The following is a 24885-nucleotide window of genomic DNA, read 5'->3' as shown; positions in this document are numbered from 1 at the left end:
TGTACAGCAGCTACATGTGCAGAGAGCAGGAGCCGGCAGCACAGGCAGCGTGAGAGCTGCGGAGGCTGGTAACTAAGGTAAATATCGGGTAACCACCTTGGTTACCCGTTGTTTACCCTGGTTACAGCTTGCCGCAGCTGCCAGATGCCGGGTCCTGCTCCCTGCTCGCTTCATTTCGTCGCTCTCTCGCTGTCACACACAGCGATCTGTGTGTCACAGCGGGAGAGCGCCTTTGAAGAAAACGAACCAGGGCTGTGTGTAACGAGCAGCGATCTCGCAGCAGGGGCCAGATCGCTGCTCAGTGTCACACAGAGCGAGATCGCTAATGAGGTCACTGTTGCGTCACCAAAACCGTGCCGTAGCAGCGATTTCGGTAGCGATCTCGCTATGTGTGAAGCACCCCTAAAGGCCCAGTCACACACAACGACTTGCCAGCAATCCCGAAAGCGATGCGACCTGATAGGGATCGCAGGTAAGTCGCTGGGAGGTCGCAGGTGAGATGTTACACAGTCAGATCTTACCAGCGATGCAGGAACAATACAGGTCACAGTAGCGACCTGTATAACGATCTCAGCAGTCACTGTGACCCTGTCACACAGTGTCAAACACAGCGATGTGTACTGCGCAGCAGGACATCGCCTTTGAAGAAAATGGCCTGGACCATTCTGCAACGACTAGAGATCTCACACCAGGGGCCTGATCGCTGGTAGGTGTCACACATAAGATCGCTAACGGGATCGCTACTGCGTCACAGAAACCGTGACTCAGCTGCGATCTCGCTAGCGATCTCATTATGTGTGACGGTACCTTAAGGCCCCTTTACACCCTGAGACTTTCTAGTGATCCCAACCTGGCCGGGATTGCTACAAAGTCTCTGGTGAGTCGCTGGTGAAACAGGCAAACCTGGAAAACGACGCAGCAGCGATACGGACCTGCAGAACGACCTAGCTAGTAATTGGGGACGTTGTAAAGCAGCTTTTTGAAAGGGAAGTCGCTAACGAAGTTGCTGTAAAGTCCCCTTTACACACTGAGACTTTCTAGCGATCATGCTGCACAGCGGGAAACAAAGGACCAAAGAATGGTCCTGAGAGATGTGTAGTGATCAGTGACCTCACAGCAGGGGCCAGGTCACTGATGTGTTTCACACACTACAATGTCGCTGGGGAGGACGCTATTACGTCACAAAACCGGTGACGTTACAGCGATGTCGTTTGCGATGTTGCAGTGTGTAAAGTTGCCTATACACAGGGCAGGATTACACAACAAAGCTTTGGTGATGGCAGCATGTGTGCGATCACTTTAGGCTACTTTCACACATCAGTTTTTTTCCATCAGCTACAATCCGGAAAAAAACGGGTTAACGGGTCCGGTACCGCATCAGTTTTATCCCCATAGATTTGCATTGTTACCGGATTGTACCTGATGGCTTTGCGTTGCATCCGTTTTTTTCCGGATGCGGCAAAATTAATTAAAGCGGCGGCCGAAGGCAACGTGTCTTGCAACGTTTTTTTGTCCGGCAAAAAAAAACCGCATCGCGCGCAATACGGCGTGTTTTACAATGAAAGCCTATGGACGCCGGATCCGGCGCAATGCGGTAAAAAATGGATGCAGCTGACGGATCCGTTTTTGTAAACTGCGCACGCACCAAATTAATTAAAAAAACTGATCCATCAAAAAAACGGACAAAACGGATGCAAAACGGATCCAACGGATCCGGGTTTTTACGCATCCGGCATAACGGATCCGTTAAAAACCGGATCCGGTGGATACGGTTTTACATTTTTTTGCCGGATCCTTTGGATCAGGAAAAAAAAGGATTGTGCCTGAATGCAGAAAACTGATGTGTGAAAGTAGCCTTAGCTATGTTTGATTACTTTCAATGGTTGGAGATATATGTTATGTACCCACAAATTGTTTTCTAGCTGGACTCCCTGCCTAAAGAAGATCTCATCAAATTTGCTAAGAAACAGATGATGGTTATTCAGAAAGTAAAGTCAAGATGTGCAGGTATGGATTTGCCACTTTATGCAACACTATAAGCTGTGCATGCCCTGGTTCAGGTGATGGACTTGCAGGGAAGGAGTTCTTTTTGAACCATTCGACCAATAGCAGGCCGGGGTTGTGGACAGAAACAGAAGGGTTAACATACCACTACCACCTTTGGCTCTGTGCGCACTAGAAAATGGAATTGTCTTAAGAAAATTCTGGACCCTCTGAAAGAATTCCACCCCCGCAGCAAAAAAAATGCAAAAAACCACACCCAAATTCCACATGCGGTTTTGCCGTGGTTTGTGTGCGGAATTGCCACAGTTTTTCCGCTGGTTGGTCTCTGCGTTTTTTTTACCATTATCTATGGCAAAAACCGCAGGTACGGTACCTGCGGAAATTAAGTGACATGCATATTAATTCCGCAGCAAAACCCACAGGGACAAAAAAACGCAGTGTGCGCACAGCATTTTTTTTATCCCCATAGGTTTTCCTGGAGAAGGACTGCACAAATGTTATAAACATTTTCTGCAGCATTCTTTCAGCGAAATCCGCGGGAATTCTGCGGTAAAATCCGCAGCGTATGCACAGGACCTTAACTAATTTAGTGATCAGCTTCTTGTCAATGTACCCTTCTCACAGCTAGCGATTGTCCAGAGCAAATGATTTATTTGATCAAATAATTTAAAAAATTTAAAAAAAAAAAATCCTAGGCCCTGTGTGCACACTGCGTTTTTTTGCCACGGATTTGCTGCGGTTTTTGCTGCAGAATTGGTGGAGTTTTTGTTCAGACGCTTCATGTAGTCATTCCCCAACAAAGTCTATGAGAAATCTGAAATGCTGTGTGCGCATGTTGCATCATTTTTCCTTACAGGTTTTGCTGCAGAATTTCTGCAGCAAAAAAAAGTAGCATGTCACTTCTTTTCTGCGTTTTTCCCTGTGTTTTGCCGTTGACGATGTTAAAAAAAAAAAAACAAAATGCAGGGACAAAAGTACAGGCAAAAACGCGGTAAAAACCACGTGCGGTTTTGGTGCGTTTTTTCCGCAGGTAGGTGCGTTTTTCTGCCAGAAGGTGCGTTTTCGCTGGATAAACAAATCTGCAGTGTGCGCACATAGCCTTAAGGCCACTTTACACGCTGCGACATCGCTCAAGCGATCTCGTTGGGGTCACGGAATTTGTGACGCACATCCGGCCGCATTAGCGATGCCGTTGCGTGTGACACCTTTGAGCGATTTTTGCATTGTTGCAAAAACGTGCAAAATCGCTCATCGGTGACATGGGGGTCTATTCTCTAATATCGTTGCTGCAGCAGTAGCGAAGTTGTTCCTTGTTCCTGCGGCAGCACACATCGGTAGGTGTGACACCGCAGGAACGAGGATCCTCTCCTTACCTGTGTCCCGCCCGCAATGAGGAAGGAAAGAGGTGGGCGGTATGTTCGTCCCGCTCATCTCCGCCCCTCCGCTTCTATTGGGCGGCTGATCAGTGACGCTGCTGTGACGTCGCTGTGACGCTGAATGAACCGCCCCCCTTAGAAAGGAGGCGGTTCTCCGGTCACAGCGACGTCGCAGGGCAGGTAAGTAGTGTGACGGGTCTGGGTGATGTTGTGCGCCACGAGCAGCGATTTGCCCATGTTGCACAACCGATGGGGGCGGGTACCCACGCTAGCGATATCGGTCACGATATTGCAGCGTGTAAAAGCGCCCTTTGCTGTGGTAAAAAACAAATGCACTGCAACGTATAAATGCAGCATAAAGGTTTAGTTGTCCGTAGTTTCATCCTCACCAATTGAGCATCATTAGCTGCTATAGATGACCACACACGTGCGATCGCATGTCATGCTAATGAATGGAGTTTAAGGAACCATTATTAAACCTTATTCAGACCTACATGATGCAGACTGGCCGCGAGTCTCCTGACCTGAACTTGACTGCTTTGTTGACATATATGAGGTTATTGAGCTCAGATCATGAGATCCACTGTGTATTGTTTCATGGACGGTTCAATTCACCCTAATTGGGACAACTCACAAATTGTGAACCATGGATTGTTGAATATATTGTTGTACTAGATACACCTGATTTTTTGTGTCCTGAGTTGTTAACGTTGCTGTATCTAATTTGCAGATTTGGAGACAGAATTGGAGGGACTGAAATCAAAACCAGTGACAGGAGGAGCAGATGATGTTGTACAGGTATGTTGGGGAGGGGTGGATGATGTTGTACAGGTATGTTTTGGCATGGTGGATGATGTACAGGTATGTTTCGGAGGGGCGAATGATGTAGTGCAGGTATGTTAGGCAGGGGCAGATGATGTGCAGGCATGTTTCGGAGGGGCGGATGACGACGTGCAGACATGTTTTGGAGGGGCGGATGACGACGTGCGGGCATGTTTCGGAGGGGCGGATGACGACATGCGGGCATGTTTCGGAGGGGCGGATGACGACGTGCAGACATGTTTCGGACGGGCCGATGACGTTGTGCGGGCATGTTTCGGATGGGCCGATGACATTGCGCGGGCATGTTTCGGACGGGCCGATGACGTTGCGCGGGCATGTTTCGGACGGGCCGATGACATTGTTGCGGCATGTTTCGGAGGGGCCGATGACGTTGTGCGGGCATGTTTCGGAGGGGCCGATGACGTTGTGCGGGCATGTTTCGGAGGGGCGGATGACGACATTCGGGCATGTTTCGGAGGGGCGGATGACGACGTTCGGGCATGTTTCGGAGGGGCCGATGACGTTGCGCGGGCATGTTTCGGAGGGGCCGATGACATTGTTGCGGCATGTTTCGGAGGGGCCGATGACATTGTTGCGGCATGTTTCGGAGGGGCCGATGACATTGTTGCGGCATGTTTCGGAGGGGCCGATGACATTGTTGCGGCATGTTTCGGAGGGGCCGATGACATTGTTGCGGCATGTTTCGGAGGGGCCGATGACGTTGTGCGGGCATGTTTCGGAGGGGCCGATGACGTTGTGCGGGCATGTTTCGGAGGGGCCGATGACGACGTTCGGGCATGTTTCGGAGGGGCGGATGACGACGTTCGGGCATGTTTCGGAGGGGCGGATGACGACGTTCGGGCATGTTTCGGAGGGGCGGATGACGTTGTGCGGGCATGTTTCGGAGGGGCGGATGACGTTGTGCGGGCATGTTTCGGAGGGGCGGATGACGACGTGCGGGCATGTTTCGGAGGGGCGGATGATTCTGTCATGGTTCAGTGGTGCACTCCAGGCATGTAAGTGATTATGTGCTAACTATTTTTAGATTTCAAGGTTTTTGTACCTTATAATTTATGCTGCCTCTGTTCTGTCTGGTTTTGTGTGGCCAGAATAGCATTTTAAGTTCTTGAACTACTATGAAGGCTATATATTTCATACCATGGGAAAGTGTCTCTGAAAATGCCGATTCCGCTTGTTTAACCCCTTAGTTGCTGCAACTGGTACTGATGCTGCCATGTGTCGTAAACAAAGGAATAGGACAACTTTGTTTTTCTGCTGTCAGCCTCAGTGCTGTGTTTAATGGTTAGGCAGAACAAAACCTAATTAAGAAAAAACAGTTCTCTCCAGCACATACCCATTATCCATTATGCCTCTTACACACTTCTACATAAAACTCATGGGCTTATATGAGATAATCAGATACTTGCAAATGCCTATGTGATACTAAGAAAAGGCAAGTCACCAGCTCAACTGGGCATGCTATGGGCTAATTTTCTGACCTGATTGTGCCACCTTCAAATAGACTTTTGGAGGTAATGAGAGAAATGGATCCTTTATGAAGCTAATTTTATGTACTAGAACTTTGTATGTGAACTATGACCAGTTGAAGTGTGATTCTTACCATAAGAGTATTTCACTGCATTTTACCATTGCCATGGTAGAACTTTGAAAAACCTTCCCATACAAAGTATATAACCATCCTCATTAAAACGTGAATAGAATCCATTATGTGTTTATTTTATCTCTTTAAGGCTCTAACTGATAGGCTGGATGCTGTTCTTCTGGAGAAAGCAGAGACTCATCAACAACTGGTTTCTATGAAGAAAGAATTAGCGAAGACAAAAGAAGAATTGGAGGTAATAAAATAAAAAATCATATACTAAAGGGGTGTCACACATAGCGACGCAGCAGCGATCACGACCAGCGATCTGACCTTATCAGGATCGATGCTGCGTCGTTACATGGTCGCTGGTGAGCTGTGAAACAGGCAGATCTCACCAGTGACCAGTGACCAGCCCCCAGCCAGCAGCGACGCGTGGAAGCGTAACTAAGGTAAATATCGGGAAACCAAGGAAAGCACTTCTCTTGGTTACCCGATATTTACCTTAGTTACTAGCGTCCGCCGCTCTCACGCTGCCAGTGCCGGTTCCCTGCACTCCTAGCCAGAGTACACATCGGGTTAATTCCCCGATGTGTACTCCAGCTACGTGTGCAGGGAGCCGGCACTGGCAGCATGAGAGCGGCGGACGCTAGTAACTAAGGTAAATATCGGGTAACCAAGGAAAGGGCTTCTTGGTTACCCGATGTTTACCGTGGTTACAGCTTACCACAGGCTGCCAGACGCCGGCTCCCTGCTCGCTTCAGTTCGTCGCTCTCTCGCTGTCACACACAGCGATGTGTGCTTCACAGCGGGAGAGCAACATCCAAAAAATGAAGCAGGACATTTAGCAACGACCGGCGACCTCACAGCAGGGGCCAGGTCGTTGCTGGATGTCACACACAGCGACGGGACGTCGCTGCTACATCACAGAAAATGATGACTTAGCAGCGACGTCATTGTTGTTGTCGTCGCTGTGTGTGACACCACCTTTACAGGTGTTGTCACCACAGCATATGCCCTGATAAAGACCTACTGTACGAGCTCGAACAGAGCCAATGTGGCGGCCTCATTGCAATTTTGTATTACATTGTCGCCTACTCCTATAACTGGTCACTCTGTACTAGTAACAATGAGTGGGCACATGCAATCTCCTCCGGCCATGCAGAAGGCAGAATCGGGTTGCTTCATTTTGAAGTTGGGTTGCCCATTTTGGAAAACTTTTTTAAAGTGTTTTAAAGCAAAAACTGCAATATAGTGTCAGTAAAGTTTATTGAACACAACCCCATTAAAAAAAAAAAAAAAGTGTGATTCTGAGTAAAATGTAAAGAAACAAGAATATAATGAATTGGAAATCTCTTATAACCACATTTTGTATACTGTAGAACATAGAACAAAAGCAGCAGGTGAACATTGGACATTTTTCCATTTTATTTAAAGGGAACCTGTCACCAATTTTTCAGCCTATAAGCTGCGGCCACCACCACGGGCTCTTATATACAGCATTCTAACATGCTGTATATAAGAGCTCAGGCCGCTGTGAGAACATAAAAAACATTTTATAATACTTACCTAACAGTCGCGCTGCGGTGGATTAGGGCCTAATGGGTGTCTGTTGTCCGGTGCCGCCTCTTTTGGCCATCTTCATCCTCTATCTTCTGAAGCCGCGGAGCATGATGCGTCCGACGTCATACACACTTGCCGGCATTCAGGTCCTGAGCAGGTTATATGAAAAGTATTGTAGTGCGCCTGCGCAGGACCGGTGAGTGTGTATGACGCAGACGCGTCATGCACACACGATTCAGAAAGAGGACGAAGATGGCCAAAAGAGGAGGCGCCGGCAACGGAGACGCCCACATGGCCAACCGCACGACCGTTAGGTAAGTATTAAGTGTTTTTTTTATGTTCTCACAGCAGCCTGGACTCTTATATACAGCATGTTAGAATGCTGTATATAAGAGCCCGGTGGTGGTGGCCGCAGCTTATAGGCCAAAAATGGTGACAGGTTCCATATAACAAAAAAAAAACAAACCCAAAAGCTCATTTAGAAATTGCTGGCAGTGATATATCTTGACATATCTCAATAAAGTTGGGACAGAGCCATGTGGACCATTGTGTAGCATTCTATTTACTTTTTACAATGTTCTGTTCACATCTGAGAGGTGAGGAGACCAATTTCTAGAGTTTTGGGAGGTGAATGTTTTCCCATCCTTGTCTGATAATAGGATTCTAGCTGCTGCATATCCTTGGTTTTCTTTAATAGATATTTTGTTTTCATAATGTTTTGCTCCAAACTATCAAATGTTTTATATTTTGGTGAAAGGTCTGGACTGCAGGCAGCCAGTTCATCACCCGAACTCTACTTCTGTGAAGCCTGCTGTTGTGCTTAATGCAGTATGGGGTTTAGCATGGTCTTGCTGAAATATGCAAGGCCTTACCTGAAATAGGCGTTGTCTACCTGGAAGCATATGTAAAACCTCTATATAATGCTCAGCATTCATAGTGCTTCTCATAATGTGTAAGCATCCACCACCATATACTTTCAGAGATACAGGCGTCTCACTGCAGGTCCTCTCGTTTGACACCTGGTAACTATGATTGTCGGGTCGGTCTTCTTTCTTTTGAGAGTGTCTGCTTTCTATAACGAAGTGTCCTGTAGCATTTTTCTATTAGCTGGATGGACACTTCATTATTGAATCGCGACTAGAACTTATTCTCAGGATGGGGCTTATATTTAAGCCTTACACTGAAAATTCCTGCTAGGGCTTATTTTCATGGTAGGGCTTATTTTTGAGGAAACCCAGTATGTTCACAGACAGTGATTTCTGGAAGTATTTCTGAGCCAATGCTGTGATTTGCACAATGAATCGTGCCTGTTCTTGATTAAGTGCCTCATCAGCTCCCATAAATCCCAAGCATCCATATTGACTGTCAGCCTTGTCTTTTGTGCACCTGGATTTCTCCAAATTCTCTGAATCTTTCGATGATATTATGTACAGTAAATGGTGATGTATACAAAGTCTTTGCAATTTATACGTTGAATGTTTTTCTGAAATTGTTCTGCAGTTTTCAGACAGGACTGTTCATATTGCTGAACCTCTGACCATCTTTGTTTCTGAGAGACTCCGCCTCTCTAACATGGTCTTTTTATACAGTCATGGGACTTAGTTGAAATTTGACCCTTCAACTGTATATTTTATTAAAAACACTTACCTTTCCTGCCTTTTGTTAATCCTGTTCTAATGTGTTTTGAGAAGTGTTGCTGCCATCTGTCTAAATTTAGTTAATATTTTCAGATAAAATGAAAAAATGTCTAATGTTCAGCATCTAATATGTTCTATGAGAGATTGCCAATTCATTGCATTCTCGATTTCTTTACATTTTACTAAGCATCCCAACTTTTTGGGGAATATAGTTGTATTAAAAGACTGGTTTCAAGTAGGTAAAGCGTAACACTTTTTTGTGTGTGCTGCTTTCTGATTGCATGCATATGTTACTGTCTATAAACTGTTCGGAAATCCTGTGTCTTAGCTGCAGTTGTTTAAAAAGCAAAATGCGCTTTTCTCCCTCTACCATGGTCCAGCACCGAACCTCTGCCACTGCTTCCGGTGTCTGTTCTGGTCTTCAGCACTAGCATCACAATTTCAGCTATGCAGTGAATACCTGAGCTCAGCTGCTCGTGCAGGCAACTCGGGCGGCGCTGTAGAGCTTAGTTATCGGCTGCCACACTATTGACATGACGTATGCGCTGTAGACAATAACAGATACCAGGAGCAGAGGCACAGAGTCAACACTGGACCTGGGGAGGGTAAGTAAGGCACAGTTTATTTGTTTTAAAACAATCTGCAGCCTGGGAAGAGTGGCTTTCTGAAACTGGAAAACCCCTTCAATAAAAGTGATCGAACAACAATTGTCAGGCAGACAAACTCCTTTTTTCTAGAAAGTATACCTTATTACCCTCAACCTACAAATAACATGTACATTCGGCCTCTGAGTATGCATGTTTATGGAGACTTTAAAAGGGTGGTTCACAAGTTAGTATTCATAGGCACATCGATATTAGGTAGATAAACATGGTTTCTCTCAAATACCTTGTGTTGCCAATAGTGCCTGTGAGCGGCGCTATCAGGGTCTGTTCATCCCCTTCACATGACCCAACCCCCGGGCTCCGTGACCTCTGATGTCCGGTGATGTCAGGTCAACTTCTAGCTGACCTGACATCACCGCAGCCGGCCCCAGTCTTCCTGAGTGACTGTTCTGTGAGTGGCGTTTCACCGCTCAGAACAGCCCAGCATGACAGCGCAGCATTTCCCTGCTCGCTCGATTCACAGCAGAGCGCTGTAAGCAGGAGCGATGCTGGGCTGTGACAAGCAGTGAAACTCCACCCACATCCCAGTGACTCAGGAACACTGAGGCCGGCCATGGTGATGTCAGGTCAGCAGGAAGTTGACGTGACATCGGAGGTCATGGAGCCCGGGGGATGAGAGGATGAGCGGAGCACAATAGTGCTGCTCACAGGCATTATTGGCAACACAAGGTATTTGAGAGAAATCTTGTTTCTCAACATATCGATGTGCCTATGACTACTAACTAGTGAACCACCTCTTTAAGAGTGACTTTTCAGAAAATGTTTGGCCTTATTTAGTTTTGGTACATACTAGTGACCATCAAGTCCTCAAGCTCCTCAGTGTTACGATGCCACCTTTTGCAGGCTTGTAATTCTTCACATGTTCCATGATATTATCTCTGATAATAACCTAAGTAAATGTGTTAGGAATCATGTTTTTTATTTTCCCCAAGCAAAAAATAAATGTAATGTTTTCATCTATTAACAGCTTATTAATTATGTTTTCATAGGATACTGCCAAGAAAGATGGTGACCTACAACACCTAGAGCATTCCAACAACACTCTGCTAGGAGAAATAGCAGCATTAAAAAGTGACCTGTCACAGTCCCAAATCAATCACAAGGAAGATGTAGATACTTTAAAAAAAGAACTACAAGATGCACTTCTGAAACAAAAGGAGTTTACTGAAAGACTGAGCCAAAAACAAGAACAAGACGACAATGTAATAAAGCTGGAGAAAGACATCCAATGTATGCATCAGGACTATGAAGAAAGGATATCTCATTTGCAGAAAGACATAGATTGTCTTACAGAAGAGAAGAATAATGGAATGGCCAAACTGAAAGATGCTCAAACCGCTTCACAACAGCACTTTAGTGAGATCCAAGATCTCCATGCCAAAATCTTAGAGTTACAAGCTCTGCACAAAGAGGAAGTCTCAAACCTAATGCATGAGCTTGAGTCTTCCACCAATGAATCTGAGAAAGAGAGAAGTTCATTGCAGGAAATAATTAATCAATATCAAGTAAGAGAGAAAATGCTCGAAGAGGACAATAAATCAAGTCTAAAGAATAATGACATTCTTGAAGAGCAAAATGTCATATGCCAAAGTGAGGATGAAGTCCAGGGGCTCAAATGTGTCGTTAAAGAATTGGAATCTCAACAAAGTCTCTTACATGATGAACTCACCTACACAAACAATCTAAAGACTGGTCTGGAGAGGGAAGTACAGAACTTAAAGAGTGAATATTTCCATGAACGCGAGGAATTAGAGTTTAAGATAAATGAGCTTCAGCTTGCCATAGAGGAGTATCATGGTTTAATAGAAAAATTAAAGACTGAGCTTGAGTGTACAAAAACGGACTATAAACTGCTGTGCCAGCAAAAAGCCACAGATATTAAGAGCTTGAGAGATGAGCACAAGAAAGAAATATATGAGCTGAAACAGGCAATAACCTCACGGTATGAAGATGAAAAATTATCTTTTGTCCACGAAATTCACATTTTAAAAGAGCAGTGTGAAAAACTTTATCAAGAAAAGGAGGAGGCAGTGAGCAGCTATGAGAACTTGAGAGAAACGTTTGTCAGCCTCCAGGCAGAACTTCAGGATTCTGCCGGTAAGATCAGCCGAGAGTTTGAGACTATGAAGAATCAGCAGGCCATGGATGTCCATGAACTTCAGCAGAAGCTGAGAGCTGCTTACAAAGATAAAAATGACCTTCTCGAAACTGTGAATCAGCTCCAGAGTAAAGTTGATGCACTGTCATCAAAGGAAAGTGATTATGAAGAACTGCAAGTTAAAATCACAAAGCTACACCAAAATAATGAAGAACATCTAGCATCGCTGCATCAGAAGGACGAGCTTGTTAAAGAGCTGCAGATTAAAGTAAATGAAAGTAGCCAACAAAACGCTGAGCTATCTTCTCTCCATGAAGAGATCCAAAAACTGCAAGAAATGTACAAGAGCGAGCAAGTTTCTGTGGAGGCAATGCAGCGAGAGGCTGAGAGCCAGGCTGTGCTTAATGCACAGCTTAAGAAAACTGTTCAGGAACTCACAGAAAAACTGCAAGAATCTGTGTTGCCAACCGATCAAGGTGACACTGAAGATTCTCACCTCCAAATTACTTGGTGGCAGCAAAAAAATGAAGAAGTTACAGCTACTTTACTTGAAAAAGAACAATTATTAAAAGATCTCCAACTGAAAATAGACGAGACAACCAAGCAAAACACCGACATATCTTCTAGCATGGAGCATACGAGCAAGGAGCTTCTTGACCTGCAGGAAATGTTGAAGAACGAGCAATCAAAGGCTTTGGATTTCCAGCAAGAAGCAGAAAGTCATGTCAGGCTTATCGCACAGTTGAAGCAAACAGTTGAGGAGTTGACAGAGAAACTGAGCAGGACCGAGCAGAGTTTAGAGGGGATTGAAAATCTCCAGCAACAAATAGACAGCTTGCATCTCGACAAAGAAAAAACAGAAACAGACTCCCGAAGGTGGCAAGATGAAGTGTTACAACTCTGTGAACAGAAGGAAGTTCTTTCCAAAGACTTTGATAGACTTGTGTTCGAACATGGTCATTGTCTCGCTTCCATTGATGAGCTAGGTAACATGAGAAAAAAGGTACAACTGATATCGGAAGAGAAGGATGAACTAACTAGGATTCTTACAAGTAAAGAGCAGAGTTTGGAAATATTTTCTCAACAGCTTTGTATTCTTCAGGATATACTGACCATTGAGTGCACAGATCAAGATTTCGTGCCGCTTATTGAAAATATTAACAAAGCCGTTCTCCAACTAAAGGAAGAAAAGGAAAATCTAATCTCACAGAAAGAGGAGACATCTGCTCAGCTTGAGCGGCTCCATGACGAGTATGAAATGCAGTACTCAGACCTGAGAGCCTTGTTAAGTGACTACTCTAAAGAAAAGGTACTACTGAAGGAAGAGCTGGAGGAGACGTTGAGAGACAAAGAAGCCCTCCAAGGAGATCTGCTAGAGATGAAGCATGCGCTTGAGAAATCAAAACTAGATAATCACGACTTGCTCTCTCGTATAGAAACTCTCACCACAGACCTGAATGCTATACAGAAGGAAAAGCATGCTGATGTAATGTCTAGTGAACGAGCACAAGAGGATTCAATAGTAAAAAACAAAGAGGGTATGGAGGATGAGACTGATGGCGAGGTAAGGCACACCAGCCCGTGCTTCATATATTCTCCATGTAAAAATTGTACTGGATTTCAAGTGAAGGGGGTTGTTTTTGGTCCAAGCCATATACCCGACATTTCAGAAGGACATCTTCCATTATCATTATGTCAGTGCAGTATCTACAGTACTACTTTCACTACTTTTTTTTTTTTTTTTTTTTTTTATTATTATTATTTAAATTCTGTCCTTCAGCTTGATCTCAACCCATGGCGACTTGATGGATGAACAATCTGTATGAAGAGCAATCTTATGCAAGTCTAGATAGGTCAACCTGGATCTTCTCCCATTCTTTACTATTTTATTTGCCTCAATAATAGTTGATATAAAGAACAGACACAATTAAGCTGTTGGGGTTTTATTATTTTGAGGGCTAATAAGTCAAAGCTTGAGGTTTCTTGTGTTTTATTTATAAGACTTCCTAATTAAGTCACATTCATACGTGATAGAATATCCTTGGATTTGTGGTGTGCATGCCTCACTGCTAATGTATCGCCATTTACTGTCCATTACATGTGGATGAGGTTTTTAAAATCCTATCCACAAAGAGCAAAAAACTCAGCAAAAGACATCAGTATACTAAAGGACATTGACCAATTTCTGGTCACATACTCGCAAAAGATGACTATGTAAGTCAATCGACACTCATTTATGGGCAGAAATCAGCCCAAGTTGACTTTTACCATGCTCATAAATGTCATTCACATGGGTTGACAGTCATTAATAAGATAGTTGTGCCCCCATACAGTATACAACACATTCCCTATTTACACAATACTCTGTCTTTCTGAATATTTTTATAGAGGAGCATATTGATTTGCACAATCCAGGTCCAGCAGCCAAGTTCTAATGGTGTCGGGTGGGAGCCTTGCAAACCACCTTCTACCTGATGGAGTCGCTAGCGCCTCTTTCTTTTTCGCTCCTAATTGGGAGACCCAGACAGTGGGTGTATAGCTACTGCCTCTGGAGGCCGCACAAAGAACTACACTTAAAAGTGTAAGGCCCCTCCCCTTCTGGCTATACACCCTCCCGTAGGAGTACGGATTCCTCAGTTTTAGCTTTGTGCGAAGGAGGTCAGACACGCACGCATAGCTCCATTGTTTTTAGTCAGCAGCAGCTGCTGACTATGTCGGATGGAAGAAAAGAGGGCCCATACAGGGCTCCCAGCATGCTCCCTTCTCACCCCACTGTATGTCGGAGGTGTTTGTAAGGTTGAGGTACCCATTGCGGGTACGGCGGCTGGAGCCCACATGCTGATTCCTTCCCCATCCCTTTTTACAGGGCTCTGGGTGAAGTGGGATTTACTGGTCTCCAGGCACTGAGACCGTGCTCCATCTACAGCCCCTGGAGAAGATGCTGGATGGAGCGGAGTACATCAGGGACATGGCCCTGCTTCCTCAAGGTACTCTGTGTCCCCGTGCATTTGGCGCTCACACCGCAGCATGCTGGGTGTTGTAGTGCGCCGGGGACATCAGCGCTGCGGCGCTTGTGCCATGGCCTCATTCAGCTTCGCTGAAGCAGGCACACTTTTGGGAAACGGTCGCGCCGGCCGCTGGGACTGCGGCGCGGCTGGCACTTGTGGTGCGCCGGGGACTTCAGCGCGGGCCGCGCTTTTACGGCGGCCGCGCTGATAACTCGAGTCCCCGGCTTTTGCGGCCTAGTTCCGTTCGTTCCCGCCCCCAGACCTGCCAGTCAGGAGAGGGGCGGGACGCTGGTCAGTGCATCAGCGCTGAGGGCTGGAGTCGTTTTTACATACTCCAGCCCTCACAATAGGCACAGAGGGGACACTGTTTCCCGCACTTTTGTTTGGGAACTCCCACGGACCGCCCCTCTCCACAGACGCCGGCAGCCATTCCTGCTGACACGCTGAGCTGCAGAGGGGAGCCGGGGAGACCCAGACAAGGAATTCTGCGCCTCTTACCCGCTATTCAGCGGGCGGTAAGCAGCCCTCAGGGCTCACCCCCTCTTGTGCCAGTAGTAATCTTAGTATTTTGTTCCTGCAAATACTTTGTACTGCATAGCGCTGGTCGCCCTTTGGCTATAGACTCTCTCACATTGCAGAGAGCCAACAGCATGTCGTCCACAAAACGCAAGGGTGCCAAGGCACAGACATTATATGCTTCCTGTACCGCATGTGGGACTTTTCTACCGGCAGGCTCCACTGACCCCCATTGTGTGCAGTGCTCGGCCCCTGCGGCACTTGCACAGTCGGGACCTCTGCTGGACGTGACCCAGGGTGTACCACCTGTGAATGCTGTCCAGGTGACAGGAACTGAGTTTACAGCTTTTGCTGACAGAATGTCTCTCACTATGTCACAAATTCTTGACACATTGCGAGCTAGGCCTGTACTTCAGGCCACGGACACTGTGCAATCATTGCCCCCTGGTCCCCCTCAGCTGAATTACCTCCAAGCTCCGGGACGGGCACATACACCTCAGGGTGAAGACTCTGACTCGGACGATGGCCCCAGGCAACCTAAGCGGGCTCGCTATGAGGGGCCTTCACATTCATCTCAATGGTCAGGATCCCAGCGAGATGAATCTATGGGTGATGAGGCGGACGTAACTGATCAGGATTCTGATCCTGGGACCGCTCTCAATCTAGATACACCAGATGGTGACGCCATAGTTAATGATCTTATAGCGTCCATCAATAAGATGTTAAATATTTCCCCACCAGCTCCTCTTGTAGAGGAGTCAGCTTCGCAGCACGAGAGAATCCATTTCAGATATCCTAAGCGTACATTAAGCACTTTTCTGGACCACGCTGACTTTAGAGACGCAATCCAGAAACCCCACGCTTATCCGGAAAGGCGTTTTTCTAAACGGCTTAAAGATACACGCTATCTTTTTCCCCCTGAGGTGGTCAAGGGTTGGACCCAGTGTCCAAAAGTGGATCCTCCAATTTCCAGGCTTGCAGCTAGATCCTTGGTTGCAGTTGAAGATGGAGCGGCACTTAAAGATGCCACTGACAGGCAGATGGAGCTCTGGCTGAAATCCATCTATGAAGCGATTGGAGCGTCGTTAGCGCCATCTTTTGCTGCCGTATGGGCACTCCAAGCTATCTCAGCCGGGCTTGTGCAAGTCGACTCAGTCACACGTGCATTTGCCCCGCAGGTAGCACCATTGACCTCGCAAATGGCGGCATTCGCGTCGTACGCGATTAATGCTGTTCTTGACGCTACAAGCCGCACGGCAGTGGCGTCAGCCAACTCCGTTGTTTTGCGTTGGGCCCTGTGGTTGAGACATTGGAAGGCAGATTCTCATTCCAAGAAGTGCTTAACCAATTTGCCTTTTTCTCGTGACCGATTGTTTGGAGAGCGTTTGGATGAAATCATCAAACACTCCAAGGGTAAGGACTCATCCTTACCGCAACACAGACAAAACAAACCCCAACAGAGGAAGGGTCAGTCTGGTTATCGGTCCTTTCGAGGACCGGGCAGGTCCCAATTCGCCTCGTCAAAAAAGACTCAAAAAGACCAGAGACGCTCAGATTCTTGGAGGTCTCAGTCACGCCCAAAAAGGACAGCCGGAGGAACCGTTGCCAAGACGGCGTCCTCCTGACTTGCAGTCTCCGATTCCCACACCCTCGGTCGGTGGGAGGCTTTCCCACTTTGGCGACATTTGGCTGTCACGCGTCAAAGACCGTTGGGTGAGGGATATTCTGTCTCACGGGTACAGGATAGAGTTCAGTTCTCGTCCGCCAACTCGTTTCTTCAGAACTTCTCCACCACCAGACCGAGCCGATGCTCTGTTGCAGGCGGTGGCCGCTCTAAAGGCGGAAGGAGTGGTGACCTCCGTCCCTCTTCAGGAACAAGGTCACGGTTTTTACTCCAATCTGTTTGTGGTCCCAAAAAAGGACGGATCGTATCGACCCGTCCTGGATCTAAAGTTGCTCAACAGACACGTAAAAGTCAGGAGGTTCCGGATGGAATCCCTACGCTCCGTCATAGCCTCAATGTCTCAAAGAGATTTTCTAGCATCAATAGATATCAAAGATGCGTATCTCCACGTGCCGATTGCGCCAGAGCATCAGCGTTTCCTACGCTTCGTCATACACGACGAACACCTGCAGTTCGTAGCGTTACCTTTCGGTCTGGCAACAGCCCCCCGGGTCTTCACCAAGGTCATGGCAGCAGTAGTAGCTGTTCTGCACTCGCAAGGTCACTCGGTCATCCCGTATCTAGACGACCTGCTTATAAAGGCACCCTCTCAAGAGGCATGCCAACACAGTCTGAAGGTGGCACTAGACACTCTCCAGAGTTTCGGGTGGATTATCAACTTTCCAAAGTCTCATCTAACCCCGACCCAATCTCTGACTTATCTTGGCATGGAGTTTCATACTCTCTCAGCGATAGTGAAGCTTCCACTGGACAAGCAGTGTTCGCTACGGACAGGAGTGCAATCTCTCCTTCAGAGCCAGTCGCACTCACTGAGGCGCCTCATGCATTTCCTAGGAAAGATGGTAGCAGCAATGGAGGCGGTCCCGTTCGCGCAGTTTCATCTGTGCCCTCTACAATGGGACATTCTACGCCAATGGGATGGGAAATCGACGTCCCTCGACAGGACTGTCTCCCTCTCTCAGACTGCCAAGGACTCTCTGCGTTGGTGGCTTCTCCCCACCTCATTGTCACAGGGAAAGTCGTTCCTACCCCCATCCTGGGCAGTGGTCACGACGGATGCGAGCCTATCAGGGTGGGGAGCGGTGTTTCTCCACCACAGGGGTCAGGGGACGTGGACTCAGGAAGAGTCCACCCTGCAGATCAATGTTCTGGAAATCAGAGCAGTCTATCTTGCTCTGCGAGCCTTCCAACAATGGCTGGAAGGCAAGCAGATTCGGATTCAGTCGGACAATTCCACGGCGGTGGCGTACATCAACCACCAAGGGGGAACACGCAGTCGCCAAGCCTTTCAGGAAGTCCGGCGGATTTTGACGTGGGTGGAAAGCAAAGCGTCCACCATATCCGCAGTTCACATCCCAGGCGTGGAAAACTGGGAAGCAGACTTTCTCAGTCGCCAGGGCATGGACGCAGGAGAATGGTCCCTTCACCCGGACGTGTTTCAGCAGATCTGTTGCCGCTGGGGGACGCCGGACGTCGATCTGATGGCGTCACGGCACAACAACAAGGTCCCAGTTTTCATGGCACGGTCTCACGATCACCGAGCGCTGGCGGCAGACGCCTTGGTTCAGGATTGGTCGCAATTCCGACTCCCCTATGTGTTCCCACCTCTAGCATTGTTACCCAGAGTTCTCCGGAAAATCAGGTCCGACTGCCATCGAGCCATTCTCGTCGCTCCAGACTGGCCAAGAAGGTCGTGGTACCCGGATCTGTGGCATCTCACGGTAGGCCAACCGTGGGCACTACCAGACCGTCCAGATTTGCTGTCTCAAGGGCCGTTTTTCCATCTGAATTCTGCGGCCCTGAACCTGCCTGTGTGGCCATTGAGTCCTGGATCCTAGCGGCCTCAGGTTTATCTCATGAAGTTGTTGCCACAATGAGACAGGCTAGAAAACCATCCTCAGCTAAGATCTATCACAGGACGTGGAAGATATTCTTAGCTTGGTGCTTGGCTCAGGGGTTTTCTCCCTGGCCATTTGCATTGCCAATTTTTCTTTCCTTCCTGCAGTCTGGGTTGGAAAAAGGTTTGTCGCTTAGCTCTCAAGGGTCAAGTCTCCGCGCTATCCGTATTCTTTCAGAAGCGCTTGGCACGGCTTTCTAAAGTACGCACGTTTCTCCAAGGAGTTTGTCATATCGTTCCTCCTTACAGACGGCCATTGGAACCCTGGGATCTAAACAAGGTTCTCATTGCTCTCCAGAAGCCGCCTTTCGAGCCTTTGAAAGAGGTTTCCCTTTCTCGGCTTTCACAAAAAGTAGTTTTTCTTGTGGCGGTCACGTCTCTTCGAAGAGTGTCCGAGCTAGCGGCGTTATCTTGCAAATCTCCCTTCCTGGTGTTTCACCAAGACAAGGTAGTACTGCGTCCAATTCCAGAGTTTTCTCCCAAGGTGGTTTCTTCCTTTCATCTCAATCAGGATATCACTTTGCCATCTTTGTGTCCGCATCCAGTTCACCAATTTGAAAAAGGTTTACATCTGTTGGACCTGGTGAGAGCACTCAGGATTTACATTTCTCGCACGGCGTCTCTACGCCGTTCTGATGCGCTCTTTGTCCTAGTCGCTGGTCAGCATAAGGGATCGCAAGCTTCCAAATCCACCCTGGCGCGGTGGATCAAGGAACCAATTCTTCACACATACCGTTCTGCTGGGCTTCCGATTCCATCTGGACTGAAGGCCCATTCTACCAGAGCCGTGGGTGCGTCCTGGGCATTGCGGCATCAGGCTACGGCTCAGCAGGTGTGCCAGGCGGCTACCTGGTCGAGTCTGCACACGTTTACCAAACACTATCAAGTGCATACCTACGCTTCGGCAGATGCCAGCCTAGGTAGACAGGTCCTTCAGGCGGCGGTGGCCCACCTGTAGGAAAGGGCTGTCTGACAGCCCGTTCATGTGGTATCTTTTTACCCACCCAGGGACTGCTTTTGGACGTCCCACTGTCTGGGTCTCCCAATTAGGAGCGAAAAAGAAGAAGGGAATTTTGTTTACTTACCGTAAATTCCTTTTCTTCTAGCTCCAATTGGGAGACCCAGCACCCGCCCTATTTGTTCTTAGGGTTTCGTTTTTCGGGTGCACATGTTGTTCATGTTGTTTCTTAAGTTCTCCGATCTTGTTATCGGATTGAATTTGTTTTTGAAACTGTTATTGGCTTTCCTCCTTCTTGCTTTGGTACTAAAACTGAGGAATCCGTACTCCTACGGGAGGGTGTATAGCCAGAAGGGGAGGGGCCTTACACTTTTAAGTGTAGTTCTTTGTGCGGCCTCCAGAGGCAGTAGCTATACACCCACTGTCTGGGTCTCCCAATTGGAGCTAGAAGAAAAGGAATTTACGGTAAGTAAACAAAATTCCCTTCTTTGATTTGTAGGCCCAACATGAGGTTGTTACTGTGGAATGACGCGAGCATGATGTTATGTTGGACTTTCTATTCACAAGAGGTGTTGGGGAACATGGTTCCTGCAAAATGATTGTGCATGCCAGTATGAACATCAGACCAGTGTTTTTCTCATTAATCTGCTGGTTGGTGCCATTTTTACAACCAACTGATTGAGAAAGGATTCTTATGCAGTGCTTGTTGTAAATGGACATCTAGTGCTTTCAGCACTGCAGCCTGCTCATGATGTGGAAAAGCTGGGGAGATATTCACTGTGGATATCATATTTTGTAATGAAGAATGTAAAATATTTAGTGAATTTGTCACAAAATGCAAAATATCTCTCACATCTGACTTGGCATATGGGTGCGTGCACATTGTCATCAACACTTGTAGCTCCATTGTACATTCCTTTTTTATTTACAGGATCCCTCTTCATAGGACAGCAAAGTAAATTGTGCTTTACTATGTAGTGAAAGATATATACAAATACATCCCATCCCTGGGGTTTACAAATACATCCCATCCATATAATGTCAGGGGACTAAACAGTCCGAGGAAGAGGTTTGCGGTATGGAAATTCCTGAATGAATCAAAGGCGGATGTTGTAGGTCTCAAAGAGACAAAATTTAAAAAATCCAAACCGCCTTCATTCAACCATAGACGTTTTTCCCACAAATATACTTCCTCAAATTAAAAAAAAAAAGGCTGCAGTGGCTATTCAAATTAGAGATTCTGTAACCTTTGAACTTATTACTAAAGTATCTGATAATGCAGGTAGGTATTGCATAATAGTTTGCAAAATCAACAACACAATATATACATTTGTTAATGTATACGCACCAAATAGAAGCCAGATACACTTCCTTAATAAGTTGATGACTATTGTCAGAAGTTCAGAAGGGGGATTTGATTCTTTTTGGTGATTTTAATATGGTACCAAATGGCATGCTAGATTCAACATCTAAAACAAGATATCTTTCTTTGTCGCTCCATTGGGAGACCCAGACAATTGGGTGTATAGGCTATGCCTCCGGAGGCCGCACAAAGTATTACACTAAAAGTGTAAAGCCCCTCCCCTTCTGCCTATACACCCCCCGTGCTCCCACGGGCTCCTCAGTTTTTATGCTTTGTGCGAAGGAGGCAGACATGCACGCACAGCTCCACAGATTGGTCAGCAGCAGCTGCTGACTATGTCGGATGGAAGAAAAGTGGGCCCATATAGGGCCCCCAGCATGCTCCCTTCTCACCCCACTTTTGTCGGCGGTGTTGTTAAGGTTGAGGTATCCATTGCGGGTACGGAGGCTGGAGCCCACATGCTGTTTTCCTTCCCCATCCCCCTCAGGGCTCTGGGTGAAGTGGGATCCTATCGGTCTCCAGGCACTGAGACCGTGCTTCGTCCACAACTCCTGTGGAGCCTGCTGGATAGGAGCCGGGTACCGTTCAGGGACATGGCCCTGCTACGTGGAGATACTCTGTATCCCTGTGAGGACCGCGCACAGCAACACTTCAGCTTTGCTGGGTGTGCTAGTGCACCGGGGACCGCGGCGCTGACCGGGTTAAAATGTGCCATTACACACTCAGCGTTGCTGAGTGTGTTTATGTATAGGGACTGCCGCGCTGACCGCCGCTGCCACGGAACTCTGCGGCGCGGCTGGGACTTGTAGTGCGCCGGGGACTTCCGCGCTGGCCGCGCTTATACGGCGGCCGCGCTTATTACTCGAGTCCCCGGCTTTTTGCGGCCTAGTCTCTTTTCCTCCCGCCCTCAGCCCTGACAGGCAGGGGAAGGGCGGGAAGCTGCACAGAACGAGCAGCACTGAGGGCTGGAGCATGCTTTGCATACTCCACCCCTCTCACTGTGCACAGTGCGGCTCCAGTTCCCGCACTTTCTGGGCCACGCCCACGACTCCCTCCTCTCCTCAGGACGCCGGCAGCCATTCCTGTCAGCTCCTCGGACGCAGCAGAGGGGGACAAAGTCTGGGAGACCCAGGCAGGGACTTGGGTGGCCTCACAACCGCTTGAAGCGGGTGGTAAGCAGCACCTGTGGTGCTAGCCCCATTGTGCAGTAGTGTAACTATACAGTATATGTTTATGGTATATACTTTACACTGTAGGGTGCACAGTTGATTTCTGGCTATATACCCTATTGTGTTGCTCAGGGAAGATAATAGCATGGCGCCCACAAAAGGCAGGGGTGCCAAAACACAGGCTTATTATGCTGTCTGCGCCGCATGTACGACCCCGCTACGGGCAGGTTCCACTGACCCTCATTGTGTACAGTGCTCGGGCCCTATGACACTTACTCGGCCAGAGCCTCTGCTAAGAGGGGCCCAGGGGGAGCCACCTGCTGACAATGTCCAGGTGACTGGGACAGAGTTTGCAAAACTCTCTGAGACTATGGCTAAGATACTAGAAGCCTTGCAGTCCAGGCCGATATCTCAGCACAGGGACTCTGTTGAATCTTTGTTCCCTGGCCCCCCTCAGTTGGACCAACAATGTCCTCCCGGGGTATCTCATAGATACCAGGCTGAGGGTTCTGACACAGACCCCAGCCCCAGACCGACTAAGCGAGCTCGCTTAGATTTTCCCTCGACATCATCATATTGTTCAGGGTCTCAGCGAGTGGAACCTCGGGTTGATGAAGCGGAGACAGTTGATCAGGATTCTGATCCTGAGGGCGCTCTCAATCTTAATACTCCAGACGGGGACGCCATAGTGAACGATCTTATTGCGTCCATCAATCAAATGCTGGATATTTCTCCCTCAGCTCCTCCGGCAGAGGAGTCGGCTTCTCAGCAGGAGAAATTCCGTTTCAGGTTCCCCAAGCGTACACCGAGTATGTTTCTGGACCACTCTGATTTCAGAGAGGCAGTCCAGAATCACCATGCTTGTCCAGATAAGCGTTTTTCTAAGCGTCTTAAGGATACACGTTATCCCTTTCCCCCTGACGTGGTTAAAAGTTGGACTCAGTGTCCCAAAGTGGATCCTCCAATCTCCAGACTGGCGGCTAGATCCATACTTGCAGTGGAAGATGGGGCTTCACTCAAAGATGCCACTGACAGGCAGATGGAGCTCTGGTTGAAATCCATCTATGAAGCTATCGGCGCTTCTTTTGCCCCAGCATTCGCAGCTGTATGGGCGCTACAAGCTATCTCAGCAGGTCAAGCGCAAATTGAAGCAGCCACATGCACGTCCGCGCCACAAGTGGCGTCCATTACCACTCAGACCTCGGCATTTGCGTCTTACGCTATTAATGCTGTCCTGGACTCTGCGAGCCGGACGGCGGTTGCAGCCGCCAATTCGGTGGTACTCCGCAGGGCCTTGTGGCTACGGGAATGGAAGGCAGATTCTGCTTCCAAAAAGCGCTTAACCAGTTTGCCAATTTCTGGCGACAGATTGTTTGGCGAGCGTTTGGATGAAATCATCAAACAATCCAAGGGAAAGGATACATCCTTACCCCAGCCCAAACCGAACATACCCCAACAGAGGAGAGGGCAGTCGAGGTTTCGGTCCTTTCGGGGCGCGGGCAGGTCCCAATTCTCCTCGTCCAAAAGGCCTCAGAAAGAGCAAAGGAACTCTGATGCATGGCGGTCTAAGTCACGTCCTAAAACGACCACCGGAGGGGCAGCTAACAAAGCGGCTTCCTCATGACTTTCGACCTCCTCAATCCGCATCCTCGGTCGGTGGCAGGCTCTCCCACTTTTGCGACACCTGGCTGCCACGAATAAAAGACCGCTGGGTGAGAGACATTCTGTCTCACGGTTACAAGATAGAGTTCACCTCTCGTCCCCCGACTCGATTCTTCAGGTCATCCCCGCCTCCCGAGCGAGCCTAGGCTTTTCTGCAGGCGTTGCGCACTCTGAAGGCAGAAGGAGTGGTGATCCCTGTTCCTCTTCAGCAACAGGGCCATGGTTTTTACTCCAACTTGTTTGTGGTCCCAAAGAAGGACGGGTCTTTCCGTCCTGTCCTGGACCTGAAACTGTTCAACAAACACGTAAAAACCAGGCGGTTCCGGATGGAATCCCTCCGCTCCGTCATCGCCTCAATGTCCCAAGGAGATTTCCTTGCATCGATCGATATCAAAGATGCTTATCTCCACGTACCGATTGCTCCGGAGCACCAGCGCTTCCTGCGCTTCGCCATAGGAAACGAACACCTGCAGTTCGTGGCACTGCCGTTCGGCCTGGCAACAGCCCCACGGGTTTTTACCAAGGTTATGGCTACTGTAGTAGCGGTCCTACACTCTCAGGGTCACTCGGTGATCCCGTACTTGGACGATCTGCTGATCAAGGCACCCTCTCAAGAAGCATGCCAACGCAGCCTCGATGCTACCCTGGAGACTCTCCAGAGTTTCGGGTGGATCATCAATTTTCCGAAGTCAAATCTGACACCGGCCCAATCGCTGACATATCTTGGCATGGAGTTTCATACCCTCTCAGCGATAGTGAAGCTTCCGCTGATCAAGCAGCAGTCACTACTGAAAGGGGTGCAATCTCTCCTTCAAGGCCAGTCACACCCCTTGAGGCGCCTCATGCACTTCCTGGGGAAGATG

At 48.0% G+C, this 24885-nt stretch overlaps 1 protein-coding gene across 2 annotated transcripts in view; it reads left to right on the top strand.

Annotated features, from left to right (window-relative positions):
• The window catches only part of GCC2 (GRIP and coiled-coil domain containing 2), a 161177-nt gene that overhangs the window by 14960 nt on the left and 121332 nt on the right, over nucleotides 1–24885 (top strand). The window contains exons 3-6 of one of the 2 annotated variants that reach the window (XM_075336449.1): nucleotides 1923–2007; nucleotides 4111–4178; nucleotides 5954–6058; nucleotides 10657–13329. In XM_075336449.1, coding sequence (XP_075192564.1) covers nucleotides 1923–2007; nucleotides 4111–4178; nucleotides 5954–6058; nucleotides 10657–13329 — 2931 coding nt within the window. The other variant, XM_075336450.1, reaches the window with a different exon arrangement.

This window comes from Anomaloglossus baeobatrachus, chromosome 2 (genome assembly GCF_048569485.1).
Source record: "Anomaloglossus baeobatrachus isolate aAnoBae1 chromosome 2, aAnoBae1.hap1, whole genome shotgun sequence".
Classification (NCBI taxonomy): domain Eukaryota; kingdom Metazoa; phylum Chordata; class Amphibia; order Anura; family Aromobatidae; genus Anomaloglossus; species Anomaloglossus baeobatrachus.
This window is presented reverse-complemented; position numbering and strand designations above follow the sequence as displayed.